We start from the raw sequence: 22,065 nt of genomic DNA, 5'->3' as shown, positions 1-22,065 counted from the left end.
GGTAGAGCTCAAGCAATCTCTATGAGTCCTTTCAGGGAGTACAGAAAAATACATGTATTTATACACACTGCTCTGGCTCATAGCACGTTGCCAGTACAGATGTCAAAATCGAAGACTTTGAATATACCTTCCCTATAGGTCAAGTTGACTGGATGGTTCAAACACTAAGGGAAGATCAGGTTCAACTACTTGCTTCACCACAGATCTCCTGTGTGATCTTGGGTAAGTCACACAGTATCTCTGTGCCTCAGTTCCCAGCTGTGAAACGGGGACAATAGCACAGCCGAACCTCACAAGGGAGTTGTGAGGATAAATACATTAAAGATTGTGACGTGCTTCGAGATCTACTGAAAAGCGTTACATAATTATTACTATAAGTCCACTTCACCACACCAAGTGAGGGCCATTCCAAATGGGTTGGTTCTCTTTCAGAGAATAGGTTGGACTTTTGGAATGCATCTGTGCAATCCTATTTCAACCCAGTTCAAGACTGTGTGGTGGCAACAGGTTTTCTTCTGCTAATTATGGATCACAAGTTAGCAGAGACTATTCTGTTTATTTCTCTGGCCACTAGAATGGGAACTGAATATAAATTATACATGAAACCAAAGCATATGTCTACACTGCATTATAATTCCAGGTTGTGAGACCTGAGCTTGTGGAATCAGTGTTCCCAAGCCTACGCTTGATCATCCACACTGCATTGTGAACCTGGGGGGGTCTCACAGCTATGCTAATGCATCCATACTGCACTATACGGACCTTCTGACTTGGATCTTCAGCTTGAGCTGTGCCCATGCTGCAAAATGACAGGGCTTGGACCTGAGTTTCAGTGGGACTCAGGCACTGACTCATCATGGGGGGAGGGATAGCTCAGTGGTTTGAGCATTGGCCTGTTAAACCCACGGTTGTGAGTTCAATCCTTGAGGGGGCCATTTAGGGGTCTAGGGCAAAAATTGGGTTTTGGTCCTGGTTTGAGCAGGAGGTTGGACAAGATGACCTGAGGTCCCTTCCAACCCTGATATTCTATGATTCATCCCCCTAGCAGGGCCCTAGGATCCCATCCTGAATGCTTCCTGACCCTAGACAGACTGATTTGTGTATGGATTGGAGTGGGGATTGGGCTCAAACCTGAGTCAGAACCCAGGCTTAATGTGTAGTGAAGATATAACCTAAGAAGCCCTCCCCATGTCTACTGGCCCCACCTCCTGCAACATGTTCTATGCGGGTTGATCCCTGGTCCAGCAAAATCCCCAATGAAGTCAATGGGTCTCTGCATGGGTGCAGGGATCCAGAGAGAGGCTCAGTCAGATATGTTTCAGAGTAACAGCCATGTTAGTCTGTATTTGCAAAAAGAAAAGGAGTACTTGTGGCACCTTAGAGACTAACCAATATGGAGTCATGACATAATTCAGGGTGAAACCACTATCCATAAAGATCTTATATTACAACCTTTCAAAATTAAATGTTTTGTCTTATTCAATTTATTTGAGCATGAGCTTTCGTGAGATGAAGTGAGCTGTAGCTCACGAAAGCTCATGCTCAAATAAATTGGTTAGTCTCTAAGGTGCCACAAGTACTCCTTTTCTTTTTGCGAATACAGACTAACACGGCTGTTCCTCTGAAACTTGTCTTATTCAGTATCTAAAACTAAGTGGGGCTTTCACCCTTTAAAAATATCCTTTTCTCCATTTGCGCTCTTCAAAATTCCATTACCACAATAAGCTAACTTTTTCAAAACACACTAGGGGCACAACCCACTGATTCATGCCTGTTTCTGATGTGCTAACATTTGCTTAGCATGAACAGTAAATATTAACAAAAATATAAAAAGCACTCAGAAAGAATTAATTTTTCTTCATTGAAAACATACACTAGTAATGAAGGGATAAATAAAAGGTAATTAAAATGGTCAAATTTAGCAGATATCTTTACATTAGCCTTAGCAGTGGGTAGCAGAACATGCAACTTTAATGAAGATACTGGAGGAATTAAGGCAATAGTATACAAACAACTGTACATAGCTGGCAAGATTCTGTCCTCTGTTAACATATGCTATGTGGGGGAACATAGGGTAGAATTTGGCCCAGGAGTATTAGACATTGACTGTCAAGAGTTAAACACACACTGATTCATGCAAATATAGCTATTACATTTTGACATATATTTGGCACTATATAATTTACAGATGTGAAGTCATATCAGTGAATTACAAGAAATCAAATAAGGATTATAGATTTCCTTTCACTACTGTTTCAACCTCAGCAGCTCATCTGGCACTTGGCTTTGGAACCAGAAACTTGGGTGTTGCTCAGTTGTGTGAGCACCACTTGCATGAACAGCGCTTCAGCTGCTCCAATGGCAATTTGAAGAGAAAGGAGAGCAACAATGGAAGAAGGTGGGACAAAAGGAGCAAAAGGAAGAGGGAAAAAAAGAGGGAATATCCTCCGGAGAAGGGTGCAGATGAATGTACCATATAAAATAAAGGACAGACATTTTGAGTAGGAGAATTATAAGTCCATTTGTGGGTTTGGTGACTATATAAACCATAGAAGTTTTCCTCTTTATATGTCTGTCACCACAACACTGATGGGAGTAGAGCCCCAGAATTGTCTCCTACTATGCATTGTACTGAACTTTACCAACAACTAGATGGACTCACAGGCTCAATGTACTTACATTCTGGAGCTATGCAGAATATAGTATGCAAATAAAACCATGCTCTCCCTATTGTATTCTCCTCCACAGTCCCCTTGCTATGCCAAGACTCTCTCCTCCTCACCTTTGCTTAGGTGTTTCTTACTATGCTTTCTATTGAACTCTACCAAGAACTAGATGGACTCACAGGCTCACTGTACTTACATTCTGGAGCTATGCACTTGACCCACTACTGAGGCAGTTCCTAGAACTTTATTGAGGACTCTCTTCTTCACAGATAACAGTACAACTGGCCTTGCATGCTATACACTATGGGTGATACCCCATATTCTGTGCCAGGCCCAAGTATAGGGACTCGGATCAGAGGAAATCTATGGAGGTTAAGAGGAGGAATCTCTCCCCTAGACCGGTGTTTCTCAATATTTTTGATACCAGAGACAGGCTTGCTGCCTTCCTAAACTATATCAGGGAAATCTCAGGGACCGAGAAGGAAGCTGCCATGGACCGGCATCGGTCCAAGGACCGGTCACTGTGATACACTTTTCTAGACAACAGAACAGAAGGACAGCCACTCTGTTCCTGCCCCTATAAGCTCAGAGCTCTAACAGCCTCTGTACTGCTTGTGGCCTTCCCTGTCTATGAGGGAAGAATAGCCACTGGGTCTGCAGAGCCATAGATCCATCAAACCTGCCCCCAAAATTTCTGCTGTGGGATGGGCCCTCAGTGACTATGGGCAAGAGGGCAGTATTCTCCCTTAAAAGAGGAATTTTAGTTGGCAATTTTGTATAGAGCTTACTTGTATCATTATTTATTATTTGTATTGTGGTAGCGTCTAGAGTCCCATTCATACACTGTTGTACAAACACAGAACAGAAAGATGATCTCTGCTACCACGAAGCTTACATATTAGTAAAAAAAAAACTTTGCTCTTGAGGTCTTGCATTGTTCACTACCTCATATGGCCAAAAATATAATATAATAAATCCTTCACTCTCTATACTCCACACATCATTCTTTACATGCTTGGCTAAATCTCTCCTAGACATGGCAATTCAATAGCTTTAAGTGAGGAGAGACTGCAGGAAGGGAGGAAAACCCATGACAGAGCGCAAACCCAGAAGCAGAAACAAGAAGTGAGAGTGTCATCTACAATGAAGAAGAAATATACTGTAATAAGAGAAGAGACAGACAGCTTCGCAGAGCAGGAGTAAAAAGGTGAGACGCTAAGGAATGTTGTGTATATAATGTGCTGTGTTAGCAGAAATGGCAGTTATGATGGAAGGAAAAAATACAGAAATATTTTCATGTACTCCTGCTGAACTGGAAAAAGACTTCTTATTCCCAGCTCTTCTCGGATAATGCAGTCTAATAAACAAATAATGCCAATTTGCATTTATACAGCAACTCTCTTCTGAGGATCTCGAAGCAATTTACAATTAAATACAAATATACATTTTTTAAACTTCAATGATGCTAACCTGATTCAATGTGAAAAATGTAAGTATAATACAGCTATTTCTCATGGCTCAGACCCAGAAAGATTACAGCACTATCAGCCTTATGTCTGAAACAGACTGGTATGGTGGATGCTTCGCATACCTGGCACATGTTAACTTTTCACTCATTTCAGAACAAGGTGAAAATGGCTAGGTATCAACAAAGTTGTTGGTTCTAGCTCAAATTCTTCATGCTTTGAGACCTGTGACTCTGAGACACCAACTCTCTCTTCATGTTATACCATGGCATCAAGAGCACGCGAACCGCCCAAGCTGAAGTTGAAGTCAAAGAGATTAGTGTCATAAGTGCTCAGCAACGCAAGAGTTGTACACTTGGGCCAATACTGTCTCCTTCTAAAAACAACAACAACCCAAGTGTAGTCAACATTTTTACTGAGGAAATGAGTGCACGTGTAGTGTTGCAAGTTACTTCCATGTGTCTCCATTCTTTCAGGTATTCCATGCAAATATCCATTCTCCCTGACCCTATGAACATGTTAGTAAGACTTCTTATGTGAGCTACATGAAAAAGGGGCGCTTGAGGAAATGAAAGGGATCAAACCCAGTTTAAAAAAAAAAAAGATTCACTTGATTTTTTTTTTTTAAACAATTTCAGGATACGGTGCTGTATATAAGTAAAAGGAATACTAGTGGGTATATTTGCAAAATTTTAGCATGTTGTGAATTAGAACTGATCCAAAAGCCAAATTGGTAACATTAGTGACAAAAGTTCCTGATGGAAAGGTATAACTTTTTTTACACCAGCTAGGAATCAGGTGAATATATTTGTATTATTTGTCTAGTTTTCCCTCCTGCATGTACATTGTGGTAGAGGCTTGGGCCTCTTTTGTTTTTGTTTTTAATCTTATCATGAGCCCTCCATTCCCTGGAGGCTTGGAAGTCTGTGTTGATTTGCATTGTCTGCTGACCTACTGGCAAGTCATGCTGGCTTGTGTAATTATTGGGGTACCTCTATTTTCACTGGGGTGGTAGGAAAGGTTACAAATACCCTCAGTACAGAGGTTTAAATGGTTGCGGTCCAAAGTAAGCAGTAATAGTTCCTGGGTCCCTGGCAGTCCAATTGAGAGGCAGGGCTTTTCCTGCCTAGTGCCTGGAGTGCCCTCTCCAGTCCAGTCTTCACTCAGGCAAATAAGCATTTGTGGGTTTCCAAGCCAGACTCAGTAAGTATCTCTCACTGGTGCCCCTTCGCACTGGTTCCCTGCCCAGCTGCTGCTGCTTCCCCACAGGTCCCATATAGACCTGCACCCAGCTGTGATATCCGGCAGTCACAGCATCATGTTCCACACACAGCTTTGTTCATAGTTCCTGGGCCGTCTCTCCAGCTCCCTGCTCCCAGGCGGCTCTCACTCCCAAACAGCCACACAGAGTCTGGACACTTCCTGGTTCAGGATCTTTCCTCTTTTCCCTTTATCTGTAGTCCCCTGCTTTGCAGATCCATCACACTTGCTTGTTGCACACCTGCTTCAATCCCTTAGATGCAGGGACATGAGAAAAGATGACATATATATATATATATATATATAAAAATTATATTTGTGGAAAGATCCAGCTGGGTCCTTCTCCTATATCAAAATGTTACCATTGTGCTACCACTGAAACTACCTTAAATGGTACTTGTGCTCCTAACTCACTTTGGGAGTGTTTGAAAATCTCACCCATTGTCTACAACGTTAGCAGTCAGTGTCACACACCAACTCTCTCTAGCACCCGTACCCACTGGTCTAAAGGAAATCTTTAGAAAGAAATCTAGAGAATTTGGAAATAAAAAAAAAACCCTTCAAACTCATATTTAGCAAAACCAGTTCTTATTCATAACTGTTACTTTGGGCACTGATCCTCTGAGCAGGCAGGTAAGTGCTGAACCCTGTGCCTGCATGGAGTTTCACTGACTTCACTGGGACCCTTTGCAGGACAAGGGCCCACAGTTTTGCAGTTACTTGAGGGAGTGGGGCCTTGGTTTTTACGTTTTTCCATAAGAAATTACTAGAGAAGTTTATTGGCAGGGGAACAGCATTATAAATAGGGTTTATTTATTTATTTGTGTACAAGGGAGAGAGGTGGGGAGAAAATAGCTGCTTCACTCTCAGATGCCTTGTCTGAGATGCCAGGTGAACTCTTTTTGATTAACTAATTAAGTGTTTGGCTATTTCAGTTTTCAGCCAAAGTGACAAAACAGAACTTCCTATATAAATGACTGATTAGTTTCCAGTCCCAAGTCATTTGGCAGTTTGTGGTTTTATAACTGTACCTGTTGCGGTTTCCAAACTGAGAGCTGCTTGGAGCCAGTAAAATCCTGTGATGTAAACCCTCTAAATATAAACGCTGAATAAGCACATCTGACTTTATTCCTTGGAATAACCACTAGTGTATTTGGGAGGTAGGGGTGCAGACCACCAGAATAAATTCTCTCTTCCGCTTTGTCTCTCTTCTCATCCCTGCCTCCATCTGTGGTTTTGCGCCTCTCCTTGCAGTCCCTCTATTTAGATTGCATTGTTCTAAAGCGTCTTCCTACTGATTTCCCTGCTTCTGATGCTATACACTTTGTTAATTGGAACTATACAATTTTGGAGACACACACCAAAAATATGTCAATGGATTTAACTGGAGTTAGGTGCCTATACACTTTTGAAAATTCCACTAGGCGACTATCTGCCTAAATACCTTTGAAAATCTGACCCTAAAATAGTTGCTAAAGATCACATAGAAAGTCTGTGGCAGAGGGGGAAACTTAACCTAGTTGTCTCAAATCACCAACTAGTACCCTGACCACTGGACCATATTTCCTCTCTAAGACATAAGTGTTCTGTGGACAAGGACAGAAACTTAAAATATAATTAGAAATTGAAACAAAATTATTATTGGAAACATTCACAAGGCTAGACTTAGCATTTCTCTACCTAGGACCTACAAAAGCAAAGAGATAGGCTAGATGGTCTGACAGAAATGTGGAGGCAGCTGACCCTGCATCGGAGGGAGATATCTGCACACTGAGGACTAACGGGGAGGAACTGGTAGTGAATCTGAAGGTGGAAGGCAATTTGGGTGCAAGTGATTTTAAAAAAGATAGGTTTCATGATTCTAAAGAAAGGAAGGCATGAGAGCAGCAGAAAAAGGACAATGGACTTCAAAAAAGCAGATGGTAACAAACTCAGAGAACTGGTAGGTAAAGTCCCATGGGAAGAAAACTAAGGTGAAAAGGAGTTCAGGAGAGCTGGCAGTTTCTCACAGAGACAATATTAAAGCAACAGCAAACTATCCCAGTGTAAAGTAAAGATCGGAAGAATAGTTAGAGGCTAATATGGCTACATCAGGAGCTCTTTAATGACCTGAAAGTCAAAATGAATCCTACAAATAGTGGAAACATGAACAAATGGCTAAGGAGGGGTACAAAAGAATAGCAAAATTGTACAGACAAAATGTACAGACAAAATGAGACAGGCCAAGGCGCAAAATAGCTACACCTTGCAAGGGACAAAAAAGGCAATAAGAAGAGGTTCTATATATAGATTAGGAGCAAGAGAAGACAAAGTAAAGCATACGTCCTCTAATTAGCAGGGAAGGAGAGCTAACAACTGATGACACCAAGAAAGGGTGACACCAAATGCAAAGTACTACACTTAAGGAGGAAAAAATCAAATGCACAAGAAAGGGTGTTTAATACCTATTTTGCTTCAGTCTTCACTAAAAAGATTAATAGTGACCAGATACTCAACACAATTAATATTAACAACACGAGGCAAGGAACACAAGACAAAATAGGAAAAGAACAGGTTAAATAATATTTAGATAAGTTAGATATATTCACATTAGGAAGGTCAGATGAAATTCACTCCAGCTGAAGAAATCTTGGGACTGTTAGTGATTATCTTGAGAACCCATGGAGAATGGGTGAGGTTCCATAGGATTGCAGAAGGGCAAACAAAGGTGACTCAGGAAACTATAAACCAGTCAGCCTAACTTCAATATCTGGAAATTATTAAACCATCAATTTGCAACCACCTAAAACCACCTAATTTCCTTCTTTGACTGGGTTACTGACCTAGTGGAATAGGGGGAAGCAGTAGACACTATACATTTTGGTTTTAATAAGGCTTTTGACACAGTCCTACATGACAGTCTCATAAGTAAACTACAGAAATATGGTCTAGATGAAATTACTATATGGTGGGTGCACAATTGATTGAAAAACCATACTCAAAGTGCAGTTATTAATGGTCACTGTCAAACTGGGGGGGAGTATCTAATAGAGTACCATGGGGTTGATCTTGGGTCTGGTACTATTCAATATTTTCATTAATGACTTGGATAATGGCGCGGAGAGTATACATATAAAATTTTCAGATGACATCAAACTGGGATGGGTTGTTGGCACTTTGGAGCACAGGATAAGAATTCAAAATGACCTTGACAAACTGGAGAATTGGTCTGAAGTCAACAAATGATATTCAATAAAGACAAGTGCAAAGTACTACACTTAAGGAGGAAAAAATCAAATGCATAAATACAAAAGAATGATGTGACTGTCTAGGGGGTAATACTGCCGAGAAAGATGCAGGGATTATAATGGATCACAAACTGAATATAAGTCAACAGTGTGATGCAGTTGTTAGAAAGGCTAACATCATTCTGGGATGTATTAACAGGAGGATCGTATGTAAGACACACAAGGCAATACTGAGGTCGCAGCTGGACTACTGTGTCCAGTTTTGGGTACCACATTTTAAGAAAGATATGGACAAAATGCAGGAAAGCATCAAAAATGAGAAAAAGTTTAAGCTGACCTATCAGGAAAGGTTAAAAAAAAACTGGGCATGCTTAGCCTTGAGAAAAGAAGACGGGGGGACCTGACAGTCTTCAAATATGTTATAAAGAGGATGGTAAGCAATTGTTTCTCCATGTCCACTGAAGATGGGACAAGTAATAGGCTTAATCTGCAGCAAGGGAGATTTAGGATAGACTTTAGGAAAAACTTCCTAACCATATGGAAAGGTAAGTACAGGAATAGGCTCTGAAGGTGGTCATAGAATTTCTGTTTTTAGAGGTTTTTAAGAACAAACACTCCTCAGGGATGATTGAGGTACACTTGGTCTTGTCTCAGCACATGGGGGAGGACTGGATAACATCTCGAGGTCTCTTCCAGCCCTACATTTATATGATTCTATGACACTTCCACACTCAGATTTCAGGGGCATGATCAGGCCTCTGGTTACTACAAACACAAATTATGCAAACATGCATTTGGGATCATTAGGACCTGACTTTTTTCAAACGCAAATAAGAAGCCTGAGAAGTAATACTTGTTATTTATTTTTGGGAAGGGGAGGGCAACAATTGTCAAGGTACCTACTCTGATTTACTGTTAGATGATGAACCCTCCCTCTTCTCTTCACAACCCTTCCAGCCTCTAAGCCAAGATGACATGCTCTTCCACTGCCTGAACCCCTTCCTGCTAAACTCCAGTACTGCTCCACAGATGTAAACCTTCAATTTGACATATGCCAGTAAACAAACCTTCCCTCTGCCTTCAACTAGCATACCAACCTCCTTCCCATTTGACCAATCTCCCTGCAAGTTCATCCATACGACCCCCCTCACATTGCCCTCACCAGCTGTTAAAGCCTCCCTCTACTTCCTGATAAGTACCAGATCTTCTGCTGTACTACATGGTCCCTTGTTTAAAAATAGAGAGGGTATCATATTTACTTATACCATGGTGAACACCAGCACACCACTATGCATGTAACCATCTTCTTCTCTTTTCTTATCCATGGGAAGAGTTCAATACTGCATACCGTATATCTGGTTCATGAGATCATATACACAGAAAAGATCCTTTTGCCACCTTCTGCATGCAGTAGGTTACCATATCAAAGAACAATGTCTGTTACTGCATGTGAGATAGCGTGTCATTTAAAATATATATATTTGTGTGTGTGTGTGTAGACTGTAATACAAGGAAGGGGCCACTCTCCTATTATCTCATATGAATTACTACGTCCACATATTAATGTTTGGGCATTAAACGTAGGTTCCCTCCATGTAATCACTCAGCTGCTCATTAATCAACATTAATCAAGCCAATGGCACTCTTGTTAAGAATAATGGAGCTCTTTAGTCATTGCAGGAACCCAGTTCCCTTTAGAGTTGAGGGTCCCGAAGGAGCGATCACTTAGAAGAGAGCTAAGATACAGGCTCTGTTACTTTTATTATTTTAACCAATCTTCCAGCTCTCATGGGAAATTAGCTTATTTGAGCAGAGCACTGGAGCCATATTGTATTTCTGTCACTGATGCTGGAGTTATTATGTAATGACCCTGGCTTTGGAAATGTCATCATTTTATCCTCTTCTACATTCTGGTTCAAAGTAAACAAATTAAATTACATATCTCATCCCAGCCCCCTTCCTTCTTTCTGGCCTTGAGAGGCTTCTTTATATAAAGTAACAACAACAACCTTTAAAATAATTTATGAGTGTAATATTTAACAAGTGCAGTATTTATGAAAAATCTTCTCAGATACCCCTCCACAATACTAACATTAGCTAAGCCAGAATACCCCTCATAGTCACTGTAGGCTTTGCATGTTAGCAGAGAAATCCTTCAGACCTACCTTGACTCAGTGAGCTTCTAGGGTATTCGCAAAACTACATATATTCTACAACAGAAAAATAAAAAGGGCTTCTTAAGAAACCTTGGGGTAATAATTCTGTCAGTATGACATAAGTAAGGTCATAAAAGGCTAAAACCCTTACTTTTCTTCATGAAGATTTGCTTGTTGTAATTGCATCTATATGTGCAGCCTCTATTTGTGAAGGGTGCAATCAGAACCTTGTCTGGCTCATTTAACTACTTCTCTGCTTGTATTTTGACTGTGGGTTTGGGGAAATCTGTTAGTTTGCTATAGTAAGCGTATCCCATCCCATTACAGTGTCCATAAGTTTCAAATTCATTTCCTGGAAGCATCTATGTAGGTACAACTAACTCCACTGAATGTTCATAGAAAAAAAAAAGGTCCAAAATTCGAAGTAAATTCATTTTTAAATTCTGATGAATACTCGCAGAACATCCTCCCCAGCATTTGCCCAGCTCTAGTAACATGTTGGAAAAGATCTTTAGGTTACGTCTGGAACAAACATGCAAGTAACTCAGCTTCATTTACTTATTCAGCCTTGGGTTTCTTCTTGTTTTTGAGGGAATTGTGACTGCTTACCTAAAGACAGACACCATGAAACAATGTTTCACAGCATGAGTTGCCACCACTCCATAGTCTGACCACAATGACCAGTAGAACAATCCAATTCTGATGCGTAGTGGGCCTCCTTTGCCCACTGAGAAGGTGGAGCATTTGGCCACAAAGGAACAATTCTGTGCAATGCAGAACCATATTTATTATATTCCTAAACCACTTGTTATCATTTTATCTAAGTGCCAATACACACAACAGAAGAGAGGAGTCCAATGCTAACATCCAGTTAAACTTCTCACTGTAATCTTTGTTTTCAAAATAAAAAGTCACTTTGAGAGATGCTCAGTTATTACGAATGGCTACATTTCCAACCCAACCTATGCATTTTGCTGTATTGCAACTGAGTGGAACGCAATGTACGGTTAATATCTTTCTCTTGTACAGAAGATGGATGTGCTCTTATGTTTTCTTTCCTCCTTTGACCTAACCTCAGAACTGTACATAAAGAGTCTGCTTTTCAGTAACCCTGAATGGGATTATCACTCATATGTCAAGAAATGGCATTCGTACTTGAGACACTGTACCAAGAGTTGTGGTGGGTTACAGCAGAACAGAGAAACTAGCACATGCTTTGTATTATTCTAAGAAGCAGCTGTGTATTTATGCCTTCTTATGCAATAAGCATGCAATTATGGCATGTAGTGAGTAAGCACCTGGGGCAGGCCTGGTATTTCACAATAACTTCACATCCTGAAATAGCTTACTAAAAAATATGGTTTGGCTTTGAAAAAATAATGTTTCACCCTTCTGTCATCACCTTTGGGAGACAGACATTTTGAGTCTTATGAATAAGTGTTGTTTTAATTAAGATCATTTTGCTGAGGTTAAATACAGTTCTGAGACAGGCTATATTAGCTTAGTGTCCACAGCAGTGCTCAAACTGTGAATACTCCAGATTTTAGAATACTTACCAGCGTATTACAGACCCACAAATACAGACATGTTAGAAAATATATTTGACACCCTGGTTATGATAATCTCACCTTCTAAGAAGGAATAGTTTTAGTAATCTGAGGAAGAAAAATATTTTAAAGGTGAAGGAGAAGAAACGTGCAGACCCCTTTTTCTCCTGCTCAGTAGACATTATCACCACCACACACTTCACAGTGGAACCAAAGAGGCTCTGTTGATGAGGGAACTCCACAGCCATGTAAGTGAGTAACGGATTTACCCATAAGGTTATGAGACGGTCTATATTTAAAGAAAATATAGTAAAAATACACAACATCCTCTCACCAACTGATGTTTTCTTGAGGAAAAACTTACAGATCGCCATAGACCAGGCCATATATCTGTGCCATGCTCTGATGATAGACCCCTCGCAGGATAATTAATAGCAGAATCACAACGAAAGCTGGAAGTCCCCAACTCAAAAGGAAGAAAAGCAGATAGCGCCGCTGTGTGTGTTCATCATTCATCACCAGGACATACCAGAAATTAATAGCCTAAGGAATAACACAGATCATTAAATCAGCAGGGTTTAAGGAATAATTAACCTTTCCATCAAATAAAACATTCAGAAAGGCAGACTATACACTTTTGAATCCATATCTATGTTTTCCTCAGCATCAATATTTGTTCCCCTTTTCCCCCCTCAAATAACCAGAAGAGGTTAGTTGCCCAGGAAGTAGGGTTATTTTTGTGGTTCGGTTAAGCTTGAGATTAGCCTGCTGGAAGGAGATACATCCAAGTTAGCCCAACATAAAGCCAGTTTCTGCACTGAAAAAACCTGGTTTTCCTGAGCTTCTACAGACTCACCTGGAACACTGACACATAATTTTGCAAAATCTGATCTCTCCTGAGCTGTGTCTCTGTATCTTTTTACAGGATATGCAGCAAGCTGCTTCTACAGTTCTGCTTATGAACTTGATAAGGAAGTGTCATTCAAATTGTATTTTAATGTAATGTACACAGTGACAGTGAAGAAATTCAGATCACAGATACTGCACAGATGACAGAAAGAGTGCCATGAAGCAAAACAGAGACACATGGTCTATGTGTAGACTATTCTGGACTCTAGAAGAATCCTGATTTCTGTGAAGGTATCAGTTGGTCTGAGGACTAAATAATTTTTCTTTGGTGGTAAATAGTTAACCTGGCCCATTCACTTTTCAGATGAACTGGGAGGAAACTTCATGAGGAGAATCTCACTGAGTTTTCTTTTCCTTTGGCTTACTCTGATGGTCTTCCCACATGTTGGGGTAATGCACGTCAATGTTCTCTGTTTGGGGTAGAGAAATATAGAAAGCATGCTTGGTATTTGTGAACAGATTCCCTTTTCCTCTGCTTCTTCACCAAACATAGTGGAGATGAATTTTTACTGTTTGAGAAAGCAAATGCTTGACCATTCTCTTCCAGTTGGATTAATGGAACTGGTGAAATCCGCATACATCTAGGCAGATATATGTAAGGATTCTGGGTTATATGAACTATTGAGGAAAACTCATGGGAGGAAAACTCAAAAAAAAAAAAAAAAGGAGGAATGCAATTAGTATAAAAAGTTGAGAAACAGAATGCAAATAAATAAATAAATTGAAGCATGTGTTCACATCAATCATTAAGGTAACCAGTGTTTTTTTAAAGTTCAGCTCATTATAATCAAACAAAATAATCCAGGGACATATAAAATATCTCTGACCTAAAATGATCGAGTAGCATACTAGAGGTCTCCTGAGAATACAGCTAAATGAGACAGTAAACACCTCAAACTGCTAAAATTTTGCAGCATGCAAAAGTACAATAGTGTAGAAGATATTTTCCAACACCAACCACTTTGTTTTACTTTCACAGGGAAGGTAGTGCAAAATAGCCAGGATGTGAAATTAAATAGCTATTCTTCACTCCCCAGGTGGAGACTCTTATCATTTACTAAGGGTATGTCTACACTACGAAATTAGGTCGAATTTATAGAAGTCGGTTTTCAAGAAAGCGTTTTTACACAGTCGATTGTGTGTGTGTCCCCACACAAATGCTCTAAGTGCATGTAGTCGGCAGAGTGTGTCTACAGTACCGAGGCATCCTTGACTTCCGGAGCGTTGCACTATGGGTAGCTATCCCACAGTTCCTGCAGTCTCCGCCGCCCATTTGAATTCTGGGTAGAAATCCCAGTGCCTGATGGGGCTAAAACATTGTTATGGTTGGTTCTGGGTACATATCATCAGGCCCCCCTTCCCTCCCTCCCTCCGTGAAAGCAATGGCAGACAATCATTTTGCGCCTTTTTTCTTGAGTTACCTGTGCAGACACCATACCACGGCAAGCATGGAGCCCGCTCAGCTAACCATCACCTTATGTCTCCTGGGTGCTGGCAGACGTGGTACTGCATTGTGACACAGCAACAGTTTATTGCCTTTTGGCAGCAGACAGTGCAGTATGACTGGTAGCCATCGGCTACATAGTCCAGGGTGCTCTTTTAACCGACCTCAATGAGGTCGGGGCACCTGGGCAAAGATGGGAGTGATTCAGCCAAGTCATTTCCCTTTTAAGTTTCGTTTCATGGCAATTCAGTCCTACCGGCAGTGCACTATCTTTTAATCTGCAGCCAGCAGAAGACAATGGCCAGCAGTCATACTGCACCGTTTTCTGACGAGCACCCAGGAGATGACGATGGCTAGCGGTCGTAATGCACAGTCTGCTGCCAGCAAGATGTATAAAGATAGATGAAGTGGATCAAAACAAGAAATAGACCAGATTTGTTTTGTATTCATTTTCTCCTCCCTCCCTCCTTGAAATCAACAGCCTGCTAAACCCAGTTCTGAGTTCTATCCTTGAGGTTTTGAGTTCTATCCTTGAGGGGGCCATTCTGTTTCTCGCAAAGCCACCCCCTTTGTTGATTTTAATTCCCTGTAAGCCAACCCGGTAAGCCATGTCATCAGTCGCCCCTTCCTCCGTCAGAGCAATGGCAGACAATCGTTCCGCGCCTTTTTTCTGTGCAGACGCCATACCACGGCAAGCATGGAGCCCGCTCAGATCACTTGGCAATTAGGAGCACATTAAACACCACACACATTATCCAGCAGTATATGCAGCGCCAGAACCTGGCAAGGCGAAACCGGGTGAGTAGGCGATGTCAGCGCGGTGATGAGAGTGATGCGGACATGGACACAGACTTCTCTCAAAGCATGGGCCCTGGCAATGCGGGCATCATGGTGCTAATGGGGCAGGTTCATGCAGTGGAACGCCGATTCTGGGCTCGGGAAACAAGCACAGACTGGTGGGACCGTATAGTTTGCAGGTCTGGGATGATTCCCAGTGGCTGCGAAACTTTCGCATGCATAAGGGCACTTTCATGGAACTTTGTGACTTGCTTTCTCTGCCCTGAGGCGCAAGAATACCAAGATGAGAGCAGCCCTCACAGTGAGGGAAGCGAGTGGCAATAGCCCTGTGGAAGCTTGCAATGCCAGACACCTACCGGTCAATTGGTAATCAGTTTGGAGTGGGCAAATCTACTGTGGGGGCTGCTGTGATGTAAGTAGCCAACACAATCAAAGATCTGCTGATATCAAGGGTAGTGACCCTGAGAAATGTGCAGGTCATAGTGGATGGCTTTGCTGCAATGGGATTCCCTAACTGTGGTGGGGCCATAGATGGAACCCACATCCCTATTTTGGCACTAGAGCACGAAGAGAGTACATAAACCGCAAGGGGTACTTTTCAATAGTGCTGCAAGCACTGGTGGATCACAAGGGATGTTTCACCAACATCAGCGTGGGATGGCCGGGAAAGGTACATGACGCTCGCATCTTCAGGAACTCTGGTCTGTTTCAAAGGCTGCAGGAAGGGACTTTATTCCCAGACCAGAAAATAACCACTGGGGATGTTGAAATGCCTAGTTGAATAGTTATCCTTGGGGACCCAGCCTACCCCTTAATGCCATGGCTCATGAAGCTGTACACAGGCAGCCTGGACAGTAGTCAGGAGCTGTTCAGCTACAGGCTGCGCAAGTGCAGAATGGTGATAGAATGTACATTTGGACGTTTAAAAGCGCGCTGGCGCAGTTTACTGACTTGGTTAGACCTCAGCAAAACCAATATTCCCACTGTTATTACTGCTTGCTGTGCACTCCACAATATCTGTGAGAGTAAGGGGGAGACGTTTATGGCGGGGTGGGCGGTTGAGACAAATTGCCTGGCAGCTGGTTACGCACAGACAGACACCAGGGTGGTTAGAAGAGCACAGGAGGGCGCCGTCGCATCAGAGAAGCTTTGAAAACCAGTTTCTGGCCAGGCTATGGTGTGAAAGTTCTGTTTGTTTCTCCTTGATGAAACCCCCCGCCCCTTGGTTCACTCTACTTCCCTGTAAGCTAACCACCCTCCCCTACTCCCTTCAATCACCGCTTGCAGAGGCAATAAAGTCATTATTGCTTCACATTCATGCATTCTTTATTAAATCATCACACAAATAGGGGTACCAAGGTAGCCCAGGAGGGGTGGTGGAGGAGAGAAGCACTAGGAGGGGTGGTGGAGGAGGGAAGGACAAGGCCACACAGCACTTTAAAAGTTTAAAACTTTAAAACTTATTGAATGCCAGCCTTCTGTTGCTTGGGCAATCCTCTAGGGTGGAGGGGCTGGGTGGCCGGAGGCCCCCCCTCACTGTGTTCTTGGGCGTCTGGGTGAGGAGGCTATGGAACTTGGGGAGGAGGGCAGTTGACTAAACAGGGGCTGTAGCAGTGGTCTGTGCTCCAGCTGCCTTTCCTGCAGCTCAGCCATATGCTGGAGCATATTAGTTTGATCCTCCAGCAGCCTCAGTATTGAATCCTGTCTCCTCTCATCATGCTGCCGCCACCTTTCAGCTTCAGCCCTCTCTTCAGCCCACCACTTACTCTCCTCAGCCTGCCGGTCATCTTGTGCTTTCCTGGACTCAACATTGTCTGCCTCCATGCATTCGTCTGTGCTCTGTCAGTGTGGGAGGACTGCGTGAGCTCAGAGAACATTTCATCGCGAGTGCGTTTTTTCGCCTTCTAATCTTCGCTAGCCTCTGGGAAGGAGAAGATCCTGTGATCCTTGCAATACACGCAGCTGGTGGAGAAAAAAAAAGGGACAGTGGTATTTAAAAAGTCACATTTTATAGAACAATGGGTACACTCTTTCATGGTAAACCTTGCTGTTAACATTACATACATAGCACATGTGCTTTTGTTCCAAGGTCACATTTTGCCTCCCCCCACTGCGTGGCTAGCCCCTCATCCCTCCCCCCTCCCCATGGCTAACAGCGGGGAACATTTCTGTTCAGCTACAGGCAAACAGCCCAGCAGGAACGGGCACCTCTGAATGCCCCCTTAAGAAAAGCACCCTATTTCAACCAGGAGACCATGAAGGATATCACTCTCCTGAGGATAACACAGAGAGATAAAGAACGGATGTTGTTTGAATGCCAGCAAACATACATTGCAATGTTTTGTTCTACAATGATTCCCGAGTATGTGCTACTGGCCTGGAGTGGTAAAGTGTCCTGCCATGGTGGACGGAATAAGGCTGCCCTCCCCAGAAACCTTTTGCAAAGGCTTTGGGAGTACATCCAGGAGAGCCGCGAATGCCAGGGCAAATTAATCATTAAACATGCTTGCTTTTAAACCATGTATAGTATTTTAAAAGGTACACTCACCAGAGGTCCCTTCTCCGCCTGGCGGGTCTGGGAGGCAGCCTTGGGTGGGTTCGGGGGCACTGGCTTCAGGTCCAGGGTAAGAAACAGTTCCTGGCTGTCGGGAAAACTGGTTTCTCCGCTTGCTTGCTGTGAGCTATCTACAACCTCATCACCATCATCATCTTCCTCGTCCCCAAAACCTACTTCCGTGTTGCCTCCATCTCCATTGAAGGAGTCAAACAACACGGCTGGGGTAGTGGTGGCTGAACCCCCTAAAATGGCATGCAGCTCATCATAGAAGCGGCACATTTGGGGCTCTGACCCAGAGCGGCTGTTCGCCTCTCTGGTTTTCTGGTAGGCTTGCCTCAGCTCCTTAAGTTTCACGTGGCACTGCTTCGGGTCCCTGCTATGGCCTCTGTCCTTCATGCCCTGGGAGATTTTGACAAATGTTTTGGCATGTCGAAAACTGGAATGGAGTTCTGATAGCATGGATTCCTCTCCCCACACAGCGATCAGATCCCGTACGTCCTGTTCGGTCCATGCTGGAGCTTTTTTGCAATTCTGGGACTCCATTATGGTCACCTCTGCCGATGAGCTCTGCATGATCACCTGCAGCTTGCCACGCTGGCCAAACAGGAAATTGAAATTCAAAAGTTCGCGGGCCTTTTCCTGTCTACCTGGCCAGTGCATCTGAGTTGAGAGTGCTGTCCAAAGCGGTCACAATGGAGCACTCTGGGATAGCTCCGGGGGCCAATACCGTCTAATTGTGTCCACAGTACCCCAAATTCGACCCAGCAAGGCCGATTTCAGTGCTAATCCCCTTGTGGGGGTGGAGTAAGGAAATCGATTTTAAGAGCCCTTTAACTTGAAAAAAAGGGCTTCATCGTGTGGACGGGTGCAGAGTTAAATTGATTTAACGTGCTAAATTCGACCTCAACTGCTAGTGTAGACCAAGGCTTAGAGTACTTTTGTGCAGCAATTAGATACCAGTGCCTGGCCTGTGACAGCTGACTCGGGCTGGAGCCTGGGCTCTAGGACTCTGCAAGGTGGGAGGGTCCCAGAGCTCAGGCTGCAACCTGAGCCCAGAAGTCTACACTGCAATGAAACAGCCCCACAGCCTCAGTCCCAGGAGCCCAAGCCAGCTGGCACAGACCAGCCCTGGGTTTTTATTGCAGTGTAGATATACCCTTAGTGCAGAATCAAAGAATCCACATGAGAGTTGGCGCAAAATAGTTATACAGCAATAGATATTCTACAGTAGCTATTCCAGGCTTTTTCTCCCTGTAGACAAGCCCTTTATAAGGCCTTAATACTATCCATATAGGTAGTCTTCTGTGTCGTACATTTGGTGACCTATTTCTTTGCTTTCTTTGCTTCATCTCAAATACTATACGAACTAGAGTTGGGCAAATAATTGATACAATGATTTTAGTCATTTTTTGGTTTACAGATGGTCTGTTAAGAGATTGCAAAATTACCAAATGGATTTGTTGTTCAAAAATATTTGTGAATTTCTTCAGCCAAATTCTTGGCTTTCAGTTCATCCAAGTGGCAAACTGTGAATTCTACTATCAAGTATTTAATTTGTGCTGAGTGGGTTAGTTATGTAAGTATTGTTGGTTAGTTATTTGGTATTTTCCTGGTCTTACATATCTAATCGATGAAGAACAAATCTTGATTACATAATTCAAAATTCTCCCTTTGATTATTAGCAATATGTTGTACGATCAGGGAACCAAAGAAAAAGTGTATGAATTTCATTAAAGGACAAAAGAAAAATTACTGCTTGCATATTCAGTTAAATGTTCTCCAAAAGGAAATGCTAAATGGCTGAAAATGGATTTGAATATTTGTGCAAAGATTTTTCTATTTGCTGAGTTTTGTAATAACTCTTTCCGTCCTATTTTACTGCATTCAGTAGCTATACTAGATCCTTCTCTTTTTCATCTTATGCAAAGGAAGTTTCTTTGTTCTTAAAGGAAAGAGGGACTTCTTTCTTCCACAAAATTAAAAGAATAAACAGTAATAGAGAACCGTTCTGTATAAATCTTCAAATTGTGTGGTTTTCTGGTCTTACCTAAGCCATGCTTCAGTACTAGTACTCTGACAGTGTACTGATTTATTCCATTATATTTAGTTAGGGATCACTGATCCTGTTAATTCTGACTATTAGCTTAATTGTTCTCAGTTATGCAATTCAGATTGTTTTCTAAGAAGTCCTACCATATGTCCTTCCCCTCCTTTGCTGTATTTGTTTAGTCATAGTTACCCATCTGATCTCATTTATCACATGGATGACACTAGTCCAATGGTCTTTGCAAAGCTTTAAGAGAGATTGGCCAATTCACCATTTCCTGTGCAGTGACATTTTTATCTTGGTAATTATAAGCCTCTTGTCTTCAACTTCTTTTGGTGTGCCAAAATTAAATCAATGAAGTACAAATAGTGGAGCTAATTTTAGCAAATCCTTTCCTGTTGCTATGCTGTAACAATAACTAGTCCTCCAGAGGAATAAAATGTACAGTCCATTTCTCAGTTGCTCAGGTGAAGAAACTAATGCAAGAGCCATGAATGTTCTGAGGTGCAATCCAAAACAATTATGCATGAATAGAAAATCTTAACGAAATGAACCTAAACTTACTGAGGGTTTTTTTTTCTTTTGCAATGAAACAAGCAATTGAAGCTAACTTTCAAGACGTAAGACACATTTTATGTATGGATTTTTTTTAATGGGGTTACATGTGGGACTGTAGTCAGCAGGTACAGCTTATCAGGAAGGAGACTTTAGATATAGGGCTTGCCAGTTTGGTGCACATAGATTTATTTCCCTCAGCCCCTGCCCCGTTTTGGAAGGGATGCATACATCTATATGAATGACTTTCGGCCTACTCACACGGTTAAAAGTTAGGCATGTGCTTAAGTACCTTGCTGAATCAGGACCTTAATAAGATTGCAAGTGGATTTATGGAAAAACAACCAGGCACAAATATGGCCAAAAAAATAAAAAGGAGAAACACAAATACTTGGGACCTGACATTCATCTTGCTCCCACTGGTTTTACTCCACTGCAACTGCATTCTGTGGAGTTACTCCAGATTTGCAATGGTTTAAATGTGATGAGAATCAGGGCTTTGTATCATACATTTTCCCACAATTCTCAAACTAGGAATTGGCTGTTATTTAGTTGATACAGATGAGAATTACAACATCTTAAACTAGTTTTAAAAAGTGTACAACTAAGTTACCAAAGGGGTAGTTTCTAATACATTATTCTTAATAAGATTTCTTATGGTAAAGTTTGAACAGGCATACTTTTACTTGTATGTGCCTGTCATACACAGGAACTGCTACCAAGGATTTGCCATAATCTACTGAGTGCCCTGGAACAAACAATACAGTACAGAACAGCATGTCTAACATACGCTCATCGACATACGCTCTGTCATCCCAAAGAACAAGCCACCCAACATGGATTGGCTCTTAAAATGCATACTGGTGGGTGTCAGTGGGTGGTGGCAGGGTGCACTAGTATGGCTTAAAACTTCTGTATATTAGGCAGCTATATATGACTCAAAACTCTTGGCCAAATTCACCCCCATTAATATATGGAGGAGGTTAGAGAGACAAGGTGGGTGAGGTAATATCTTTTATTGGACTAACTTCTGTTGGTGAGAGAGACAAGCTTTCAAGCTACACAGAGCTCTTCCTCAGGTCTGTGGAGGATGTGTAATTTGCACCTGCCACTCTACCTTGGCCCTTTACACTCAAATGGGTCTCAGCCCTAATGGAGTTTCCACCACCCTGTGACATATTTCCATTCTCCCAGGAGCTCCACAGAAGTCCTGAGAACAGAAGCTGCTGAGGGTGTGTTCAATCAGAATCCCGAGCTGCTCTACCTATGATCCTTTTCTCAGGCCAGTACTGAAAGATTAGGCTTTGCTTTGCAATATCAATAGTTTGGCGGAATAACCATTTAAATCCGAAAGTCTGACTCCTACATCCTGTATTTTCTAATGTTTTCAAAACTGCAGATGAACAAATATTGATTATGTTCCAGATCTTCAG

At 42.1% G+C, this 22,065-nt stretch overlaps 1 protein-coding gene across 15 annotated transcripts in view; it reads right to left on the bottom strand.

The window, feature by feature from the left end:
• ADGRV1 (adhesion G protein-coupled receptor V1) overlaps positions 1 to 22,065 on the bottom strand; it is a 412,444-nt gene that overhangs the window by 92,511 nt on the left and 297,868 nt on the right. For 10 of the 15 annotated variants that reach the window (XR_013635786.1, XR_013635787.1, XM_078852801.1 and 7 more), the window contains one exon: positions 12,687 to 12,865. Coding sequence is in view for 10 of the 15 variants with exons in the window: in XM_078852801.1 (XP_078708927.1) it covers positions 12,687 to 12,865 (179 nt within the window). In the remaining 5 variants the exon portion in view is untranslated. Of the gene's footprint in view, positions 1 to 12,656; positions 12,866 to 16,817; positions 17,436 to 22,065 lie in introns of those variants that run through there. The other 5 variants (XM_078852803.1, XM_078852805.1, XR_013635788.1 and 2 more) reach the window with 4 other exon arrangements.

This window comes from Lepidochelys kempii, chromosome 5 (assembly GCF_965140285.1).
Source record: "Lepidochelys kempii isolate rLepKem1 chromosome 5, rLepKem1.hap1, whole genome shotgun sequence".
NCBI lineage: Eukaryota > Metazoa > Chordata > Testudines > Cheloniidae > Lepidochelys > Lepidochelys kempii.
This window is presented reverse-complemented; position numbering and strand designations above follow the sequence as displayed.